The sequence below is a fragment of the Stegodyphus dumicola genome, chromosome X1 (genome assembly GCF_044657685.1).
Source record: "Stegodyphus dumicola isolate Sdum_Otavi_A_Nest chromosome X1, ASM4465768v1".
In the NCBI taxonomy this organism is placed as follows: domain Eukaryota; kingdom Metazoa; phylum Arthropoda; class Arachnida; order Araneae; family Eresidae; genus Stegodyphus; species Stegodyphus dumicola.
Window position 1 is genome coordinate 231,878,397 of NC_140780.1, and position 19,403 is coordinate 231,897,799.

Below are 19,403 nucleotides of genomic sequence, written 5' to 3' on the forward strand. Positions count from 1 at the left end.
ATTGTTGCCATTTTATTTTTAATTTATGAAATTTTGGTTTTAATTTAGTTTGGTAATTTATGCTTAAAAGGAGGATAAAAAAGCTACTGATGGTAAAATATTTCTTAGTATAATATAGAAAATATCTTAAATGTTCTGTACTCTGTAGGAACCAATATTTAATTATGGTAGCAAGAACAAACCTATTGAAAAAATGCATGAAATAGTCCCCCCCCCATTCAAGTACATTTAACTGTATGCTATATCAATAGTAAATAATAATTTCATGCAAAGTAAATTTTTTTTATTTTTAAAATTAAAAATTTTGTGTACATATTCTTCCTTTTCGTGGTTCACATAGACTAGTAATTAATTAAAATTTTGTTTTGAAAATATTCCTTTAATTTTTATTTTAATATAAATTTAATTTATTTTAAATTAAATATGGACAACAAATAAATAGCTTAGAGTTCTTACAGATTAAAATTTTCAGATTACTTAATGTGTAGACATAAAATCTTTTCGAATTTTTTGATAAATTCAAACTTTGTAATAAAGTCATAGTTAGGGACTTTGTCAAAGTGACTCCAAAAGCAGATGATGATTTAGAGCCATGTAATTATAAGTTTATTATGCAATAATCTAGAAAAGAAAAACAGGTATTTCAAATTAAATATTGGCATTCAGTTTATAAATATTCAGCATATAATTTAATATAAATAAATTAAAATTTAATTCAGTAGTGAACTCAATAGTAATTTAAATCTGTAGTTCTCTAAAAGTTATTTGCATTCATGTATTTACGTGCAGAAAATCACTGTTTGAAAAAAATCAGTCATATGTGATTGTTTTCTTTTTGATTTCGGAAACAAGAGTCCTGTATAAGTTGTTAGCAGCTTTAAATATTTTTCAATAGCATTGTATGTTGTTTTTAAAAATATTGTTACAGGATTTACAATATCGAGTGGTTTGACTTAAATCCTTCAGTTTTTCCATTGAGATTGTCATCATCATTTTAAACATAAAACATGCATGGGCGTTTTCGGGGTTTTCCCCGTTTGTAGTGTGTATACGAGCCATTTTTTCCTTAGAAAGTCCTCCACGAAGGCATCTCTCCCCTTAGGCATATAGCCCTCGAGGCTTTGCCGTAATTAAATAACCTAACCTAACCTTTCAATATAAATTCTTTAAGTTGCTTCGTTTTATGTGCTAATACTTTGTCTTTAATTCTATAAACAGACATAATTTCTTGTTCAGTTACAAAGTTCCACTGTTCAAGTCCTGTAATTGCTGTGCCGAGAATACTGACTGACTTGTCAATTGAAACTTTTTTCATTTTCACTAACCTCTGTGTCACTTTCTTATGCCTTTATCCATTTTTTACAGCAATTCCACTTTTTGTACTCTGTAGGAACCAATATTTAATTATGGTAGCAAGAACAAACCTATTGAAAAAATGCATGAAATAGTCTCCCCCCCCATTAAAGTACATTTAACTGTGTGTTATATCAATAGTAAATAATAATTTCATGCAAAGTAAATTTTTTTTATTTTTTAAAATTAAAAATTTTGTGTACATATTCTTCCTTTTCGTGTGATTCACATAGACTAGTAATTAATTTAAATTTTCCACTTTGTCCAATTTTACAATTAATTCCACTTTTTGTTTGATGGTTTTTTGCAACACATATATTATTTTCATTTATGAAATCATCACACCAGTTTGTAAAGAAATCTGGAATTGGAATCCACATTCATTTGTATGCAAGATTCGTTTAGAAGCAATTACAAACACTACGTTTTAAATCACATTCTGTCTGTTTAACATCCTTTCCCACATCAGGCTTGTTTCGCAAAGTGAAAGAGCCAGGTGGATAGTAAACCCAAAAAGAACAATAAACTTTAAAAAGTTGAGTTATGAATAGAATAATGGGGCTTTCATGAGCAGACTTGAAGATGACAAAATTTTTAATGAATATGCCATGACCTTGTAAATTGGACAAACTATGCGTTTTACCTAAAGTTACAGATCAGTCATAGTATGCAGTAAACTTTGTATATATTTAGTTGCATCTTAAAAAATGTGGCACTCTAAACCATGTGATGTTATAATTATTGATTGTATTTTAAAATCAATAATTCATAAAAAAATACATTTAATATGGTAACAAATTATCTTGGCCGAATTTTGAAAAATAAAACATATTTTAGATTTTGAATACTCCACAGAGTGCAGAATTATTGTATGAATTTTGAGAAATAACAACTTATATCTTAGTTTCCTCAGCAAGCTAAAATTGCCATCAAACTTTGTGTGTCAAGCTCTCTTCCTTAAAATTTAAATCTGTCAATCAGTCTGCATAAACAGGTAATGCAAATGGAATTTTTATGCTAGATCTGGCTGTTCCTTTTTGTTAATTTTAAATGCAACTAAGCTGATAAAATTTTATGTGCATTGGCATGTTTCAAATAGATTGCATTTATATTTTACAACTTTACATTTAAAAAAATGTTTACAATTTTTTCCTAGCTTCTAATCCAAATATATCTGCTGTTTCCATTCCATACACAAGTGGTATCAAGATAAAGGAGAGCTATTTGTTTACTGTCAGTAGTAGGTAATTATATCTTGTGTATTTGTACATTATGCATAAATAATCACATTATGAGAAAATAATGTTTAGACCACAATATACAGATCATCCAAAAAAAAGTCGGCGAAATTGAGAGAGTAATGTTATTTTTAAATAAGTTATTGCAATGGATTTTTCAACATTGTTGGCATTTATTTATATTTGTAAAATAAAGACTATGAAAGATAAAATCGTAATTGTAATTTATAAAACTCCCTTAAGTTCCTTTTTAATTTGGTTATTTTTTCTTTGTATCTTAAAAATAGTAATACATTCATAATAAATCTTTCTGAACTGTATCATTTCATAATTGATCCTTGTCATATGATTCTTATATAATGTTAATGATGGATGTACAGTAACTAAAGTGAAACTACGGTCTCATGGAATAATAATGAGAAAGTTGCAAATGAAAACTTCTGCTTTAGCAATATAAATAAAACAGAATCATAACTTTGCATTTTGTTATAATATAGCATCTTTATAATTTTCGCACTCTTCCTATGCTGCTTCAACCCTTGCAACATGTCATCCACTATGCATTTAAACAAACCTTACCTTGCAGTGAACATAGGAGGTAAAAAGAAAAGTACTGTTGCAGTTTAAAAATAGAATCTTGTCTTTTTAGGCCTATAATTTGTATGCACTTATGTACAATAAGTACAACCTTCTACAAATTCTACAGTTCTATATTCTAAGATGCAAACATTTACGTAAACAATTTTATGTGCCAAATAATATGACAGTCGGCAATCAAATTCTATCAACAGTCTTCCATGTTGCCATCATAAGACATTCTGAGGAAACAAGAAATGTTGCCATAATCTTTGGCTCCATTGGAGCACTGAAAATGCCACTATAAACTTAAAATATTCCATATCTTTACTCACCCTCCAATGTACACTTTGCTCATCAGTGGTTTCAGATGTTAACTCAATATTACACAGCAATATTGTGAATATTTTGACAAAGTTGTTATAATTTACTTCAATGATAATCCACATTATATCAGTCAGTTATTTGGTTTGATAACAGTGACAAATGTACTATTCTAAAATGCATTAGATATCATGAAACATGTGAAATTATTCAATATTAAAATTGAAAACTGCAAAAAGAAATAAAAATAAGGAGTGTAATGCATTATTAAAATTAAAGATTACTTAACAAACACTAATGAAAAAATATTAAGTTACTCTCAAATTAATACTTAATAATACTTATATATAGTTCAAAAAATTAACCAAGTTTCCATGCACATTATGAACAGTATTTAAAACTTCTCAAATACATTATTTGGAAAGCAAAAACAAACTGCACCACAATTTGAATTGCAAAGTTAAATCAAATAAAATATCCGTTCTGACCTCTATGTTATGCTAAAGTTGTATTGGTATTTTGATTATAGACTACTGAGTTTTTATACAGCAGGATAGTTTAAGACCATCTTTGCCAAAAAAAAAGTTTTGATAATTCTACAAAGTTCCAAAAGTTTTACGATATCTAATCATTTTGTGTAGTCTCAATGTCACCAATTTAAAATTTGTTAGATTTGTAAAGGGAGTAAAATAAATTTGTGGATTTCAGATTTAACAAATATTTGTTTTTCCACCTTTTCCGCAAATGGTCTAAAAATCTCTCAGAAATTGAATCTTTTCAATAATGTTTCTCTGGTACTTTTAGGGGGCCTCTTCTGATAATTTAATTGGAGGTAAGATCAGAAGTTTGTTTCTTAAGATAAAATCACCGAGGGTCATTAGATATGGTTCCTTAGGATCTGCATGCACAATAGTGATGGGTCTTGAATTCAGAACAGCTGTGATTTTCACAAGCAATATCTCTAATTCTTAGGAAACTTTTAAGATTCGAAAACTTCAAGAAATTAAGAAGGTAATAAATGTGATTTTATAGATCTATACAATCACATTTAGTATTTTTTAAATTATTATTGAATAGTAATAGTATAAATTTAGTATATATCGTCAGTTATTAATAAAAATCTTATATTAAATTTTTTAAATATCTATATTAAATTCCTCAAAGTACATGTACCTAATCTTTTTCTATAGGATTTTAATTTTGATGTTGTCCTACACAAGAAACGGGGAATAAAAAGACCACTTGCACAACTGGTTACCCTCTTCCCAATGAAACTAACTGCTTAAGAAATGCTTTACTTTCCCTCAAATTGCTATAGGATTTTTGTCAACTTTCAGAGACAACATTTAACAAAGTACTGGTTTATTTAGATAAGATTTAACAGGTAGAGCCTGGAAAAGGGTGAGGTACCTCAGGTGAACAGGTAGGAAGGTGCAAAATTAGCTGCAAAATTTTAGAAATGGATTAAAAAATTAATTATGATAGTCAATTTTCAGTTTTGAAATGTACCTAGAGGTACTGTTTCAAAATAATAAATTTAAATCAGTAAAAGGGCACTATATTCTTGAGCAGTTGAGCAACATGTATGCCTTTTTTTCATCAGTTAAAAAAAGAAATCAATAACTTAATTATTTATTAATGATTTAATATTTAAAATGGAACAAAAAATCATTATCACATATTTATATAAGGCATCAACTGCTAAATCATTATAATATCTTGAACTTATTTAAATCTCTTCTATTAAATCAGTGTAAAATTAAATCTGTCTTCATGTAATTTAATACTGCAAGAAAAACCAAAGGTAAGTAAAGACTTGCAATTAAAACTTTAAATATTCACTTAGCTTCACATATTAGAGGGATTAATCTAATATTGAATTCCAATGAATGGATTGGCTGCATGGATTTTTCATTGTTTTTTCCATGTGAAGCTTAAATACAACCCTGTTTCCCTTAGAGTGTCTTCCATAAAGGCATCTCTCTTGTTTGGAAATAGGCATCATATGTTTGCCATACTGGAACAAATGTAATAGGAAGATTATCCTTTTCCTTCACAGAAAATGCGAAAAGTATTCTAAAGAAATGGGAAAACTTAGCTTTAATAATAAATATATCAATAGACTATAAACAGTAAACTAGTACCGGAGTTCTTGGTCAAGTACACCTGAAAGTATCTAAAAATCATCTATCAATCACATAGCTCGAGTCAGTCTTAACAGTAACAGAGTATAAACAGAAGATGAAAAGAAAGTATAAGAAAATCAGATTATCCAAAGTCAATTGATAAACTAATTTTTGAAAAAAAATATTTTTTCCTTGTAGAAATGAAAGGAATAATAGGTATTTTAATCTTGCAACTATATCAAAGATTTCCAATTTCCAGTTTTGAAATAGTGAATGAATTTACACTAGTTCATGTCATTGAATTTCGATATTTTAAAGGTTAAATTAGGTTAAGTTGAGTCTGGCAAAGCATACAAAAACTATCTGCCTGGGGGAAGATATGTTGAAGTATTTTAAAAAAGACCAGCTTTTTATTTAGCATTTAAATATCCAAATGGTATAAATGCTTCAGCTGTTCCATCAGAAATATATCATTTCAGTAATTCTTCTTGCTAAAGCAAAATCAGATTTTTTAAATATAATTCGGAAATACAGTTTAGTTCAAGGATATATAAATTTTAAAAAATGTGTTAAAAATAATTTTAACGTTCACAATTGCTTTCATTAAGGTGAAGAAAGCTTTAAAAAAACCAAAAGTAATGAAAAAAATTGCAAAATCATCTTTTTCTTGGGGGGGGGACCCCAAAAGAACTTTTAAATGTCCCTTATTTTGAAAAAGACATCTTATTATTAAATACTGAAGACTGCATTGTGGATTCCTCGCATCCTCGTAAAATGGCGGCAGCTAGAGCATCAGCTTTTGAACTCATATTGTCATCAATGTGAACAAGAGTATCTCAAAGCCCAATTTAGAATTTGTTTTCTTTTCTTTTTTTTTTTTTTTTTAATGATATGATAATTTGAGTTAGAGGCAAGCCATTTAAGAGTAGTGAGTTGCCACTTTGCAAAGCATAAAGTACTTACATTTCTGGTTTTATCAGAAAAGTCAGCAAACTAAAAGAAATGTTTTGCCTCTTGGCAAAGCAAATGATATTTCTCTTTCAAATTTAATTAACAAACTCAATGCTTTAAAAGAAATGCAGAAGTAAAATATTTTTGCATGCATACGTAATAGATTGAATGCACACAGAACCAATGATAACTTGAGGTAAAATAAAATTTATTTTAGCAAAAGGAACACTTCACTATTCTGGAAATTTCCACAAAAATACTCTTCACGGTATCACAGTACGATCAGTGATTGCACTTCGAACTAGTAAGAACGTTACATAAATCTTCATGATTTCTTTCACTAATGTCCCAAACATTAGATCTTGTAATTCCTCTGTATCTTCTATATAAAAGCCACATATTGGAGGGGGGAAAACAGTTTTAAACTGATCTTAAGAGATTATGCCCTCTGTATTGACTATAATGGTACTTTTCCATTTCGCCGGCGCTAATCTCGCCAAGCAGACTATTGGCGACAACATACAATATACACAAATAAAAAATGTTGACGAGTGTTAGTTCTAAGAATTTTTGAATTTGAAGGCATAAACATTTTAATATCGATAAAAAATTTGTAAAAAGCGAATAAATAAAGACAATAAATATGTAAAAAGGCATTAATTTAAGAATTTACTATGCTTTCATGGTTCAACATCCTGATTCACCAGTTCATATCACTTGACCCCCAGTGATCTCATCTCACGTAAATTACGTTACAAAAATGTAATTCTCTCAGTAATTATCTATCTACAATAATTTCAAGTTAAATCTTCATTTGGAACATAAGTTTAAATGCAAGAATTATTTCAATTCGTACGAATAGCTTACTCAGAAATTATGTAAAACCACAGTGCTTTACTTCGCTAGTGCATTCTCATTAGAATTGATGAATTTAACCCTTGACTTTACCTTTTCTATATTTTTGCCTTTGGGTGAGTGGTGTGATTGCATCCTAATTGTCTTAATTACTGCGAATGGCCTCAGGGCATAAAATTGAACTATCTGGTAAAAATTCTATGTAATTGTATGCCAGCATTGAAAAAAAACGATCAATCTGATGAGAAATGGCTGTGACTTGTTTCGAAAATGAGGCGTAAAAGGTTACCAGTGAGGATATTCTGTTTGGCATCAGTTGTACCATTATTGGCAACTTTATTGGTTGTGGTGGCAAAACGAAAAAGTACCACTATAATATTGTATGTATTGTTACAATATTCTGCTATAATATTGTCATGTGCATGCAAGTTTATAATGGATTGCATGCTTGTAGAACTCATGATAGCTTGATGAAATTTACTTTTACAAAAACGCATTACAATTGTGGAACTTTCCACCCAAAAGTGCTAGCACAGTTCTTCTCAATATGACAGAGCGCAATTAGTAGTTACCACTTCAAACTACTAGGAACATTGAATACAGGCAGTACAAAAGGCCTCATATGTGCAAACTCGCTCATACACTGATTTTTCGGGATTCTCACTACTCTGATCTAAACTAAACTGAAAACTAATTCTATCACAACTCTGACATAGTTTTTCATCATCCACAGATAAATTTCCAATACCTTTGTTTTTCTTAAATTTCTGGAAGGTGCACACCATTACAGTTACATAGGGTGAGATACAGGTACAGTTTTAGAGAAATTGGAGCAGTTGCAATAACAGTTATGCAGGGATTTGACCAAAATGTTTCCAGGTTTGGCGAAAAACATCAGTCGCCGAAACCATCGCATGTTTGGCACTGTCTTGCCAATTTAGTGAGATAACCATTTACCTCAATGTTAAATGGACTTGCCCCTGTAACATCATTTTTCCATCGATGCTTCCAATTTTGAGGCTTTTGATGTTGTATTATACAAGGAATACTGCAAATTACAAATAATTTCACAAAAATTATTTACATATATACAAAATTTGTTAACTATATGTGTGGTCTTTGGCAGAGATATTGACATGCGTATCTCTTTTGAAGTGCTTGCATTCGTGCAGAATTATATTCGTTTCATCACACATCTTATGGTAATGCCATTTGAAAGCTTTCACAATAGCTTGGTCTAAAAGCTGAATGTATGAAGCTGTATTTGCAGGCGTCGACAGTAATGTTTCTCAGAAAGAGAGGAGACGTACGTGTACTGCACAGCTATCTAATTAGTAAAATTATTTTTTTCATTTTTCAATTTCAATTTTTCAGTCCCATTAAAAAGAGAAATTAGTAAAAACAATGCTTGTCATCAATTTGTTGCTGTGGTAAGTTAGAGGTAAATTCTTGACTCCTTCACACATTCAGTTTTTTTTTTTTACCTTTGAAATCCAGTGCAGACAAAGAGCACTGAAAATCGTGCCTCACAGGTACAGGACAAGGGATTGGCAAAATTTTGATCAAGCCCATTTTATGGAAACATTGCATACCTGAACAATAAAGTCATGGTTCCCAATAGTGTTAAGTAGATCAACTATGAAATGTTTTGATACGTAGGATGTTGTAGCACTGAAGGAGTAGTCGTTTGCCAATCTGAGTTTTATAAAAAATTGTTTTTCTTTTGATTATTATGAATTTGAATCACACTGTAAATCTGAATGCAGTAAGTGGAGGGCACTATACATATTTTATTTTTTTTAATAACTATTTTAGGCAGTTGGCCATGCAAGCGGCTGGTATATTAAATAGATCTGCAAAAATTATTTCTGATTTTAGTTCGTTAAAAGCAAGAAAGATTAAATTATAAAAAAGCCTGAACATAAATTTAATACTACATTATTTTAGTGTTATTTGCTCTTTATCAAAAAGGTAATGTTTAAGGTTATCATTTAAAAGTAATAAATTATGATATACACTGGTTATCATAAATTAAGGAAAATTCACAAAATACCGACAACTCCCTAAAAAATAAGCCAAATCGTGTAAAATTTGAATATGTTGCCAAGTAAGAGTAGCTGAGTAAAACTGCGATATGCAAATTAGTGATGCTGCTTTCGGAATACGCCATCTGCGAGGAGCATAAAAGTCCATGTTTGAGAACAAGTCCACATTTTTCACCGTGACAGTGACATCAGAAATCTGAGATCTGAGATAGCCAATTCGTAACAATGACTTCCAGGCATCATTTACCTGCAGAACCATTGGGAGACTAAAGGCAGGACAGAGTCAAACAGAAGTGGCCAGATGGCTAAAGGTGAGTTTTTCTGTGGTTCATAGACTTTGGAGGCAATTTCAAACCAGAGATTTGGCATCTAGGAGGTTCAACCAAGGACGGCCAGCTGGTACGACAAGCGCCAATGACCGATATTTGATGTTGTGTGCACGCAGGAATAGAACCGCTACGCCGACTCTTCTTAGAACCTCCCTTGCTGCAGGCACCAGAAGGCTCGCATCAACGTCAACTGTGCATAGAAGACTTCACGAAGGTGTCTGTGTGCGAGGCAACCAGCCATTTGTATGCCGCTCACGTCGCGCCATAGGAGGGATCATTTTTAGTGGGCACAACAACATGTCCACTGGATGCCTGATCAATGGAGGACGGTTCTCTTTACGGATGAGTCCAGGTTTAGTCTAGAAAGCGATAGTATGCGTTATTTGATATGGAGAGAACCTAGAACCCGTTATCATCCATCAAACATCCATGAAAGAGATGATACGGAAGGGGCAGTGTCTGTGTTTCAGGTGGCATCTCTTTGGGTGGATGCACAGACCTCCAAGGTCTTTCCAAGGGGAACCGTGAATGCTCAGATTTATAGAGATGACATCCTTGATCTTTATGTGTGCCCATATGCCGGGGCAGTAGGTGATGCTTTCCTGTTACAGGACTACAATGCAAGACCACAATGGGCTGGCATCGTAGATGATTATCTTCAACAGGAAACAATTATGCGCATGGAGTAGCCAGCTCAATCCCCGGACTTGTATCCTATCAAGCACGTTTAGGATGCTTCTAGGGAGACGTCTAGCTGCTCTCTATCCACCCCTTCAGACCCTTGTTGTGCTTGCAATTGCTTTGCAAGAGCAATGGCTCTTGCTTCCTATGGAACTGATAGACTGCGTATTTGAAAGCATCACACATTGCTGTATGTGCTGTATTGCTTCTTGAGGCGATCATATTCCATATTGAAGGTACTTTTCCTATAGCAAACTGACACCTTCAATTTGTTCATTTTATACATGTGCTAATTTCTATACTGCCATATTTGTCTGGTAACTTCTTTTCATGTTATTTGATACTTTATTATGTGTTGTAATATTGTGGGTAAGTTTCATTAAATTCTACATGTAACTTTTTCAGTAATCGCGATTTTTGTCATTTTTCCTTAATTTATGATAACCAGTGTATTTTAATTTTCTGCATATGTAATGTTATGATATAAAATTATGGTATGATTTAGTAAAGTTTATTAAATGTAAAAATATGGAGATGCAGTTAATTTGATTGTTCAGTAGATAGGGGTGTAGATTTACCTCTTTGCCTCAGGTAAAAAAGTACCTAGGCACAGCTCTGTTATTAGGTTACTACTGAATTCTTTTTTCCAGTATCAAATTGTAGCCAAAGTACATCACTGATAAAAGTTTTAGTCATTTACATTCATATATCAAATTTTACTTTCTAGTAATTATGTTATTTATAAAATTTCATATATGAATATGCACAGAGATTATAATGAGAATTTTGCATGCAAAATTTTAATGTTTAATTTTTAAGCAAGCTGAAATGCTTTCTTTCCATTTCTTAGCATATAAGTTCTATGTGTATGAATCAGGCGGATGGGTAATAATAATAAATTCACACTAGGCAGTATTTGAAAAGTTTTCATTTTAAATATGTTCATGCAATTTTGTTATATGTAGTTTCTAATTCAATTTTTCAACATCTTTTTGTTAGGTAATTTTTATTTTCTATAAAAGAAAACTTTTCATTCCTTACACTTTACTGAACGATAATGTTTCCTGATGGATACAGTTACTGCATGATAACGTTTCCTGATAGATACAGTTAATTTCACTCATGATATCTTCATGACTTTTAGCATTTCTCTCGTTTCTATAATGTTCTTTTTTAAAATATATGTTGTTATGTAAATGTTTCATTCTTAAGAGATTTTAGTAAAAAATTATCTTATTAGAATTTTTAGTATTGGCAGTTTTCTACATTTCCTGTTGTACAGTTATTCATTTGAATTTTTTCTGAAACAAGTCAGATTTTTTATTACATGTACATATATATATATATATATATATATATATATATAACTTACTGTAATGGAATCTCATCAAACTGATGTGAGATACTTTTGATATTAACTACTTAACTATTAGAAAGATATTTCCAGCATAGTCTGTAGCCTGCTGTGTAGAGATAAAGTAAATACTATCAAGAAACAAAATTTAATTAGTAACTTTGAAGTAATGAAATGGATTTGGAAAATGCATTAGGAATGGGTTATAACATATAATAAAAATGGTTTTTCATGATATTTGAAAACCTAGGATTCGAGGCCACTATCTCTCGCATGGGAGACGTTCACTTGATGGCAAGGCCATCAGTCTTAATCATGAAAATAGCTAGCTTATCATGCTCAGTAGAAAAACAACTATAATGTCACAGCTTGGGGAAAACTTCAGTGAGCAAACAGGTTCTCTATGCAGAACTTGTTCAATGTTTTATGTTTGAGCTTGTTCAACGTTTCATATCTTCGTGTGTATTTGAAAGGATGCATCCAATCAGCTTCAGGTTAACAATAGTTTTTCGTATTTCAACAATTCAGCATGCTTGTTTTTTGAAATGGTATGTATGGGGCATAGATTTCTTTTAATTTATTCTGCGCTGTTTTAATTGTAAGATTGTCCCATATTTTTAATTTCTATTTTTATTTTATAAGCGTAATTTTTCGTTATTTTCTTTTCCTTCTCACCTTTTACTAAATTAAATGTATTATTTTTCACTCCAATATTTTTTGTTGTATGCAAACCTGAATTTAAGTTTTACATTTCTTTTAACTTTGTATTTTTCAATTTTTTTTTCTTTTTTTATTTTACATATTATAATCTTTTCCTTTTCCCTTTTTTTTAAATTTTGAAAGCCTTTTTATGTTTCACTTTTTTATTTAACAGTTTTTTTCCCGCTTTTTATTTTAAAAAGGTTGTTTTTGCATTTTACTAAAATGTAATTTTTATTTTTGGAAATTTAATTTTTTAACTTTACTTTTTCACAAATGCAGTTTTGTTATTCATTATTTCTATATTTTACTTTGAAAATAAATTTTAATTTTTTATAATTTTTTTTGCCCTACAGTAAATTTTTTCTGATCAAATTTTTATTTTATGCTTAACTTTTCCTTGTGTTTTGAATAGTTATGAATGTTAAATTTCCATTTTTTCAAAAGTAAACGCGTTTATTTCTCTGTCTATGGAATTTAAATTGGAATTTATATGCATATAATTTCCTTCTAGAGCCCTTCATGGATAATATTTTCTGTAACTTAAAACTTATTTAAACCAATATGTACAGTGTTCTTTCCATACAGTTTAGTTGGAATATTACATTTCTTACTTTTTATGCAACACCACTAAGACTTGGTAGAAGATAGAAATTTCTCTTCTAATGTTTTATGCTAACTTTCTGAAACACTCTACAAAACGTTGATTACCTTTTACACATCTTATTTTTATTCAAAATGTTTACCAAACCATGTCTGTGCAAAACATCACGAACTTTCTTTTACACATCTTAGTTTTACTGAAAGGATTCACCAGGCTATGTCCAGCAGATCAAATTTTACAATTTCTAATTTCCATATACACATTTTTCCTTATATTTAAATTTTACATTGCTTTTAAAGCATCTTTATGTAACATTTCTAATTCCTCTTTTCCAAAAGTGACACAATAAGTTTATTGTAAAGTATATTGAATTCAAGTCAATCAAATCTTATAATTCAGGAATATATATTTTCATGGCATAAAGTCTTACAATACATATGCATTTACACCAAGTTTAGTTGAAATATGCCAAAATATATTTCATTTTTTATTATTTTGTGCTGCAGACTTTTACACAAATAGACTCTGAATACATACTTTTATTGAGCATTACATTACTTTTATTCTGTGTACACTTTAATTAATTATTGTATATACCCTATCCTCATCTTCTCCTGTCTCTTAACTTTCCTTTTCCTTCTCGTCAGTTCATTCTAAAAAATTCTGAAAGCGATTCAGATAGTCGGATTTCAGATAATTGGAGTTGTACTGTATTTCATATTGTGATTATTTGATGACAGAATGTTATAGTTAAAGACAACTCTTCTGGTGAGGTGGCATCTGACCTTAGGACAACTCTGGTGATGAGACAACTTCTGTCCTAAGGTAGATTTACCAATCGAAATTAAGTGCCGTCCCACCACATATTTATCTACAATGTTTCGACCCCACAGCCCAGGGGCAGACGAGACAGTACTAGTACGGTCTCTGCTGAGCCATACGCCGTCCCGAGTAAACTCAGGCACAGCCTGTGAAGACTTATTTTATACCCTTGTGGTTGAGACTGTCTAAGTGCAGATCCATCCAGTACTTCCCAGTAATTCTCCTGAGTGAACCCCCAATCACAAAATACCATAATTTGCCATTTTTATATTTTCCATAAATATATACCATTCATTGAGATCATTTTCCATATTTGCTGTTTATTGCTTGCTTCTGAATTTTTGATCATGTTTCTGCTTGGTGTTATCCTGAAATGCAGATCGTTGGTGAGATAAGGTACAATTTTTAGTCTCGATCGACTATTGGTGTGTTTTTGTATTTATGTTGCCATACCTGTACCTAAAACTGGGCTTTTGCTGAAAGGAAAATTGAGCGATTTTGTTAAATAGTTTAGAATGGATATCTTTATGACAGGTAGGTCAGTGTTAATTTGAAAAGTTTATGAACTACTAGCTTATGTGCCGAAAAAGATTATATTGTGACAAAGCTAAAATTTGTCTCTTGCTGAGCAGGAACTCCAGTGACGAAAGAACAGCACAAGTTTTACCACTGTTACAGCAGAAATTTCATTTCACAGTTGGTTTGCATATGATTTGTATGCAGCTTTAGTGTCCCTCGACATTCCATCCTAAAAATTGCAAAAACAAGTTCCTTGTGAATCGACCTTAAGAAAGGTACATTTTGATACTGAATACATCAATGCATTTAAGACTATCCGAAATGCAATTGGAAACAGCAAGAGTTTTATGTTCATTGATGAAACAGCCAATGTGGAACCAAGGAAACCAAGTAAAATTATTCTCTTCACAGTAGACACTATAAGAAAAACACAGCAGTTCCAGTATATCACAAGTTTTTGTCAATACTTTCAATTTACTTTAGCTGCTGGAATTAAATATAATGTTATTTTATTCCTGATAGATGGAACCACATAGATGACCTGCATGGAACATGCTTTGTAGTTTTCATAATTTGTTCCTGGACGTCAGCAAGCTTCAGGCAGATTGCAGCAGATATTTTTGAAAGTGAGTGAACATGGTTCAGTGCCATTTGAACATGCTGAAAATTTTGACAAAGGAAGTGCTGTTCTGCATTATTAAGCTAATAAATTTTAAAAGTCTTCTGTTTGAAATGCTCAAGAGTTATTTGGACAGAGATCTCTAAACAGCAATCTTACATTCATATTTCTACATTTCTTCCAAATGCCAACTTTAGTAACTTCCCTGAAGGAGCAGAAACTGGAGTTAGGGGTTTCTGTTAATATGTTTGGTTGGTGTGATGAAAAATATGTCCAGTATTCCTTGTGGGAAAGATATAATTTTGGAGAAAAATTGTAAGTGAAAACCATAACGTGCCAAAAATTAGGAACCCTTCTAAAGTTTTTCAAGGTGAAAGCATAGTTCATACTGTTATGAGTACCATTGTTGTAACATTCTTCTATGATGTTAAACAAATAATTGGATATTCTATTCTTAAATGCATTCTAACAGAAAAGATGCTATAGTCTGTTTATCGAATATTTAAAGGGAATGTTTGTGATATAAGGTAATTGGAAGTAGATTATGCATTGTTTGTATGTCATGTCTGCTTTCTCAAGTCCTGAGGTAGGCACAACTGGATCTGAATTTTTTTTAATGTATTGTTCAGCATTTTCTTCAGTTTGATGTTTATGAAAAATATTCATACTTCTATTATATATAATTTTCTTTTATCTCTCTCTCTTTTTTTACTTTAATTTTTATGTTTTCTGTTTTTTGATACTTTCAAGATCATACCTAATAATTAGTTCCATTTACAATATTTATTATAGATTATTGCTTTAATATGAGTTTCTGGAAAATGATTTGATAATACTATTGATAGATTCATTTTTTCTAAACAAAAAACTACCTATTTTAATGTGATTCTTTGCATTAATTTTTCCGTTTTACCTGCCATTTTTGGTGCTTTATTTTGGCTGAGCTCCTTGTCCTCAGTTATAATGTACTATAATATTCTGTACTTTGCGCATATTTGTTGTTTGTTTCTTATGTGAATATTTGTAATTTTATATGTCGTTTGTACCTCATAACCTTTGCCTATTGTGTATGTTTGTAATTTTTATGTGCATTTCCAAAAATCCTTTTTGAAAAAATATTAGTTTATGTATGTTTCTGTATAGATACAGAATTTATATCTACCGTAATAATACTGTTGATGTCACAATCATGCTTCTCGTTTTTGCTATTGTGGGCGGAGTCTTCATTTTTCTAATGCTTTCCTTTATGGTAAGTAGTGTTATATATTTTATTTTAAGTGATATTAAATTTGGGGAAAATATAGCGAAATTTTTTATTAGAAAGTGAGATTAAAGTGTAAAAAACCAGCTTACTGTAAAATATTCTTTTACATTCTTTCTACGTTATAGAAGTATCAGTTTTAATATGAATAAGAATTTGAAGAGGTTTTGAGGGAAAACTAGCCTCATCTCTCCTTCAGTAAAATATTTCTGAGTAATTTTTATCCTTCTTGAGAAAAGGAACTGCTTGAAACATATGTAGCCATACATGTTTAAATTCATGAAATGTTAATGATACATGTTTAAATTCATAAAAACTTAAGTTGAATATTTTTATTTTTTAGAGCTGGCATATATCTTCTTTATTTATTTTTTGCTCTTTTGTTATGTAACTATGAATTGTTCTCTCTAAAATGTTGTACAAAATCTAACAATGTAAAGACATCAAGTTTATTTTGAAGAAAGAAACACAAAAAGTTATCATTGTCCCTGCCGTGATTTGAACTTCAGACCTTCGATTGCCAGATAGACATAATTTCCAGTTGCACCATGAAGGCATGTGGAAACGATAGAGAAAATACTTTATGTACTACCCCTCTTAAAGGACAGCCTGGGCAGAAGAGTATCCAATATCAAATCCTTAATGGTGATAAATTATTGGCCATCACCTTTTATTTTGGGCACCGTTTGTAGAGTCAATAGTTTTTTTTGACACAGTAATATGGAAAGTGTGCAATGCTGTCATCGGGACTTGAACTCCGGACCTTCCAATTGCTATCCAGATGTGCTTTCCATTTACACTACAAAGGCATGTGGTAAGAAGGAAGAAAATACCTTCCAACTACATTAAATATTACTGAATGCATGGAGACAGTCAACTAATCTTGCAGTGAAGTAACATCAAACACAGAAGGTTTAATAAAATAAACCTTATTAGTTTTTCAGCCTGACGATTTATACAACCTGTATAATAAAAGAAAAGTCTTCACTACTTGCAAGATTAACAGAAGCAAACTAAAATTTCTGTATTTAAAATGTAAAATTTGCATTGAAAGGCATGCCAACAAGTTTAGGCTCAGGTCCGTGACTTAAACGAGTAAATAAGGCTAGGTATGCTAATACTGAATTCAGTTAAATTTAGAAGGTGGTTGAAAGAAGTATCAATACGATCAGCAAATGCCTGCCAGAAGCTTTCCCTTACTTTTAAGAACTCTGTACTTATACTATTAACCAATTTGCATCCTTTTGGGAGCCGATGAAAGTAAAAGTGACAGCAAAGACAAAAAAAAAAAAAAAAAAATTATGGTAAGTATTGATATATAGTCCCATAATCGCCCTCACCAAAATTTAAATAGTTTGAAAACAATGAACTTAATGAACTTGGTAGAAATTTTTACAGTTTTGAAACTCAGAGTGAGCCAAACTTCCACAAGCTGTAGCAAAAAAAGTAGAATTAATGCTTGACATTTACACTCTAAAACTACAATCTAAGGCTACTAAGTCTCATCTGTTTATTCTATCTTCATTAAGGTTAAATAGTTTAGCACCAAGTACTAACACTTTCAGTTAAGGTAATATTTGTGGACATGTGCATAACAATTTACATTACCACATACTTAGTTTTTAATTCATATATGCCATGCACAAACATGTACGATAAGTAGCTATTGTTGACATTAGTCTAATACTCCTGACTGTGTATAGTATTAACACTACAAAAGGGTCCTCTACACAAGGAGACAAAGTTGCTCAGCGACACAATAAAGTCTGTCTCGCAGACTTGTCTCTTGACTGCATTTTGTCTATAGTTTAACCGCGACAGTTGCAACCATAAGCACAATCATGTTTTTCCCTGTTTATTTTCATTTTGTTCAATGAGCACAGATGTAATGGGGCAGAAAGTTACTTTTAAATAATCCAAAATAATATACTGATCTTCATTGTAGTCTTTGTAGTCAAGTATTTGATTATATTTTGTTTAATTTTGTGCATTTATTTATTTATTTACATATATTTTAGTAAAAATATGAGTGTTTCCTAAACTTAAATTTCCTGTATATGTATAATTTTATGATAAAGTGTAATAAGTATTATTGTGGGTACTTATGTATTAGCTCAACCACTTTGGCACAGTCTGTGGTTTTTTTCTTGGTCGAAATGTAAAAATTACTTATCAGATGCAAGCTTGCAATTTTCACAACTTTTTACTAAAACATTCCCAAACTGTTTATATTTATTGTAGGTTGACAGATATTATCAACATATTAAAAGAAAAATAATTTTAAAATACAAATTTAAATTATTAAATAAGAATTATATGATACATCAAAGAAATAAAACCCTTAAATTTTCTGTGAAATCTTCTCTAACTTTTAGCACTTTCTTTCTCCACATCTACTCAACAATATGTTTTCACTTTTACGTCGGATGATTGCTGAAAGTCGTCATTGCACACTGGCAAATCCATCTCGTCATTGTTCCCCTTATTGGTTTTATGGCAAAATACTGCATTCTGGCAGAACTCTTACTGCAGTTTGTTTCATGGCTGGCAGATTTAATGAACGGAATTTTGAGTTGGAGGCAAAAAAATAAAATTTGTCTATAAAGATCATTAGAACTTGAACCTTTGACGTAAAATATATGTACATTAATATACATTGAAAAAAAATTGGGTATAATTATTATAAGATAATAAATGATTATCAGAGTTTATTTAATTACTTATAATGACTATATTAAAATAAATAACAATTGTATCTCTTTTTGATTTTTGCACTAATATGTGTGTGCATTATTATACACATTTTGGGGAAAGAGAAATTAAATTTATTTTAGAAAAAAAAAAAAAAAAAAAAAAGAAAAATTTCCTGTATAACTGACCACAGTACTGCAAATGTCATGTTAAGTCAGCTATAATCAGGGCAGATGCCACTCAAATGGGATTAAAACCTATTAACTTTTTTTAAGTACAAAAAGAATACTTCTGCAAAAAAATCTAGTTCCATTATTTGTAGTGAGCTTATTTTTAAGTAATTAATAAAATATGCA

General features: G+C 30.7%; 1 protein-coding gene across 6 annotated transcripts in view; it reads left to right on the forward strand.

The window, feature by feature from the left end:
- LOC118188650 (E3 ubiquitin-protein ligase RNF13-like) overlaps positions 1-19,403 on the forward strand; it is a 173,379-nt gene that overhangs the window by 95,022 nt on the left and 58,954 nt on the right. For 5 of the 6 annotated variants that reach the window (XM_035359148.2, XM_035359147.2, XM_035359146.2 and 2 more), the window contains one exon: positions 2,510-2,597. In XM_035359148.2, coding sequence (XP_035215039.2) covers positions 2,510-2,597 — 88 coding nt within the window. Of the gene's footprint in view, positions 1-2,509; positions 2,598-16,238; positions 16,345-19,403 lie in introns of all 6 variants that reach the window. The other variant, XM_035359149.2, reaches the window with a different exon arrangement.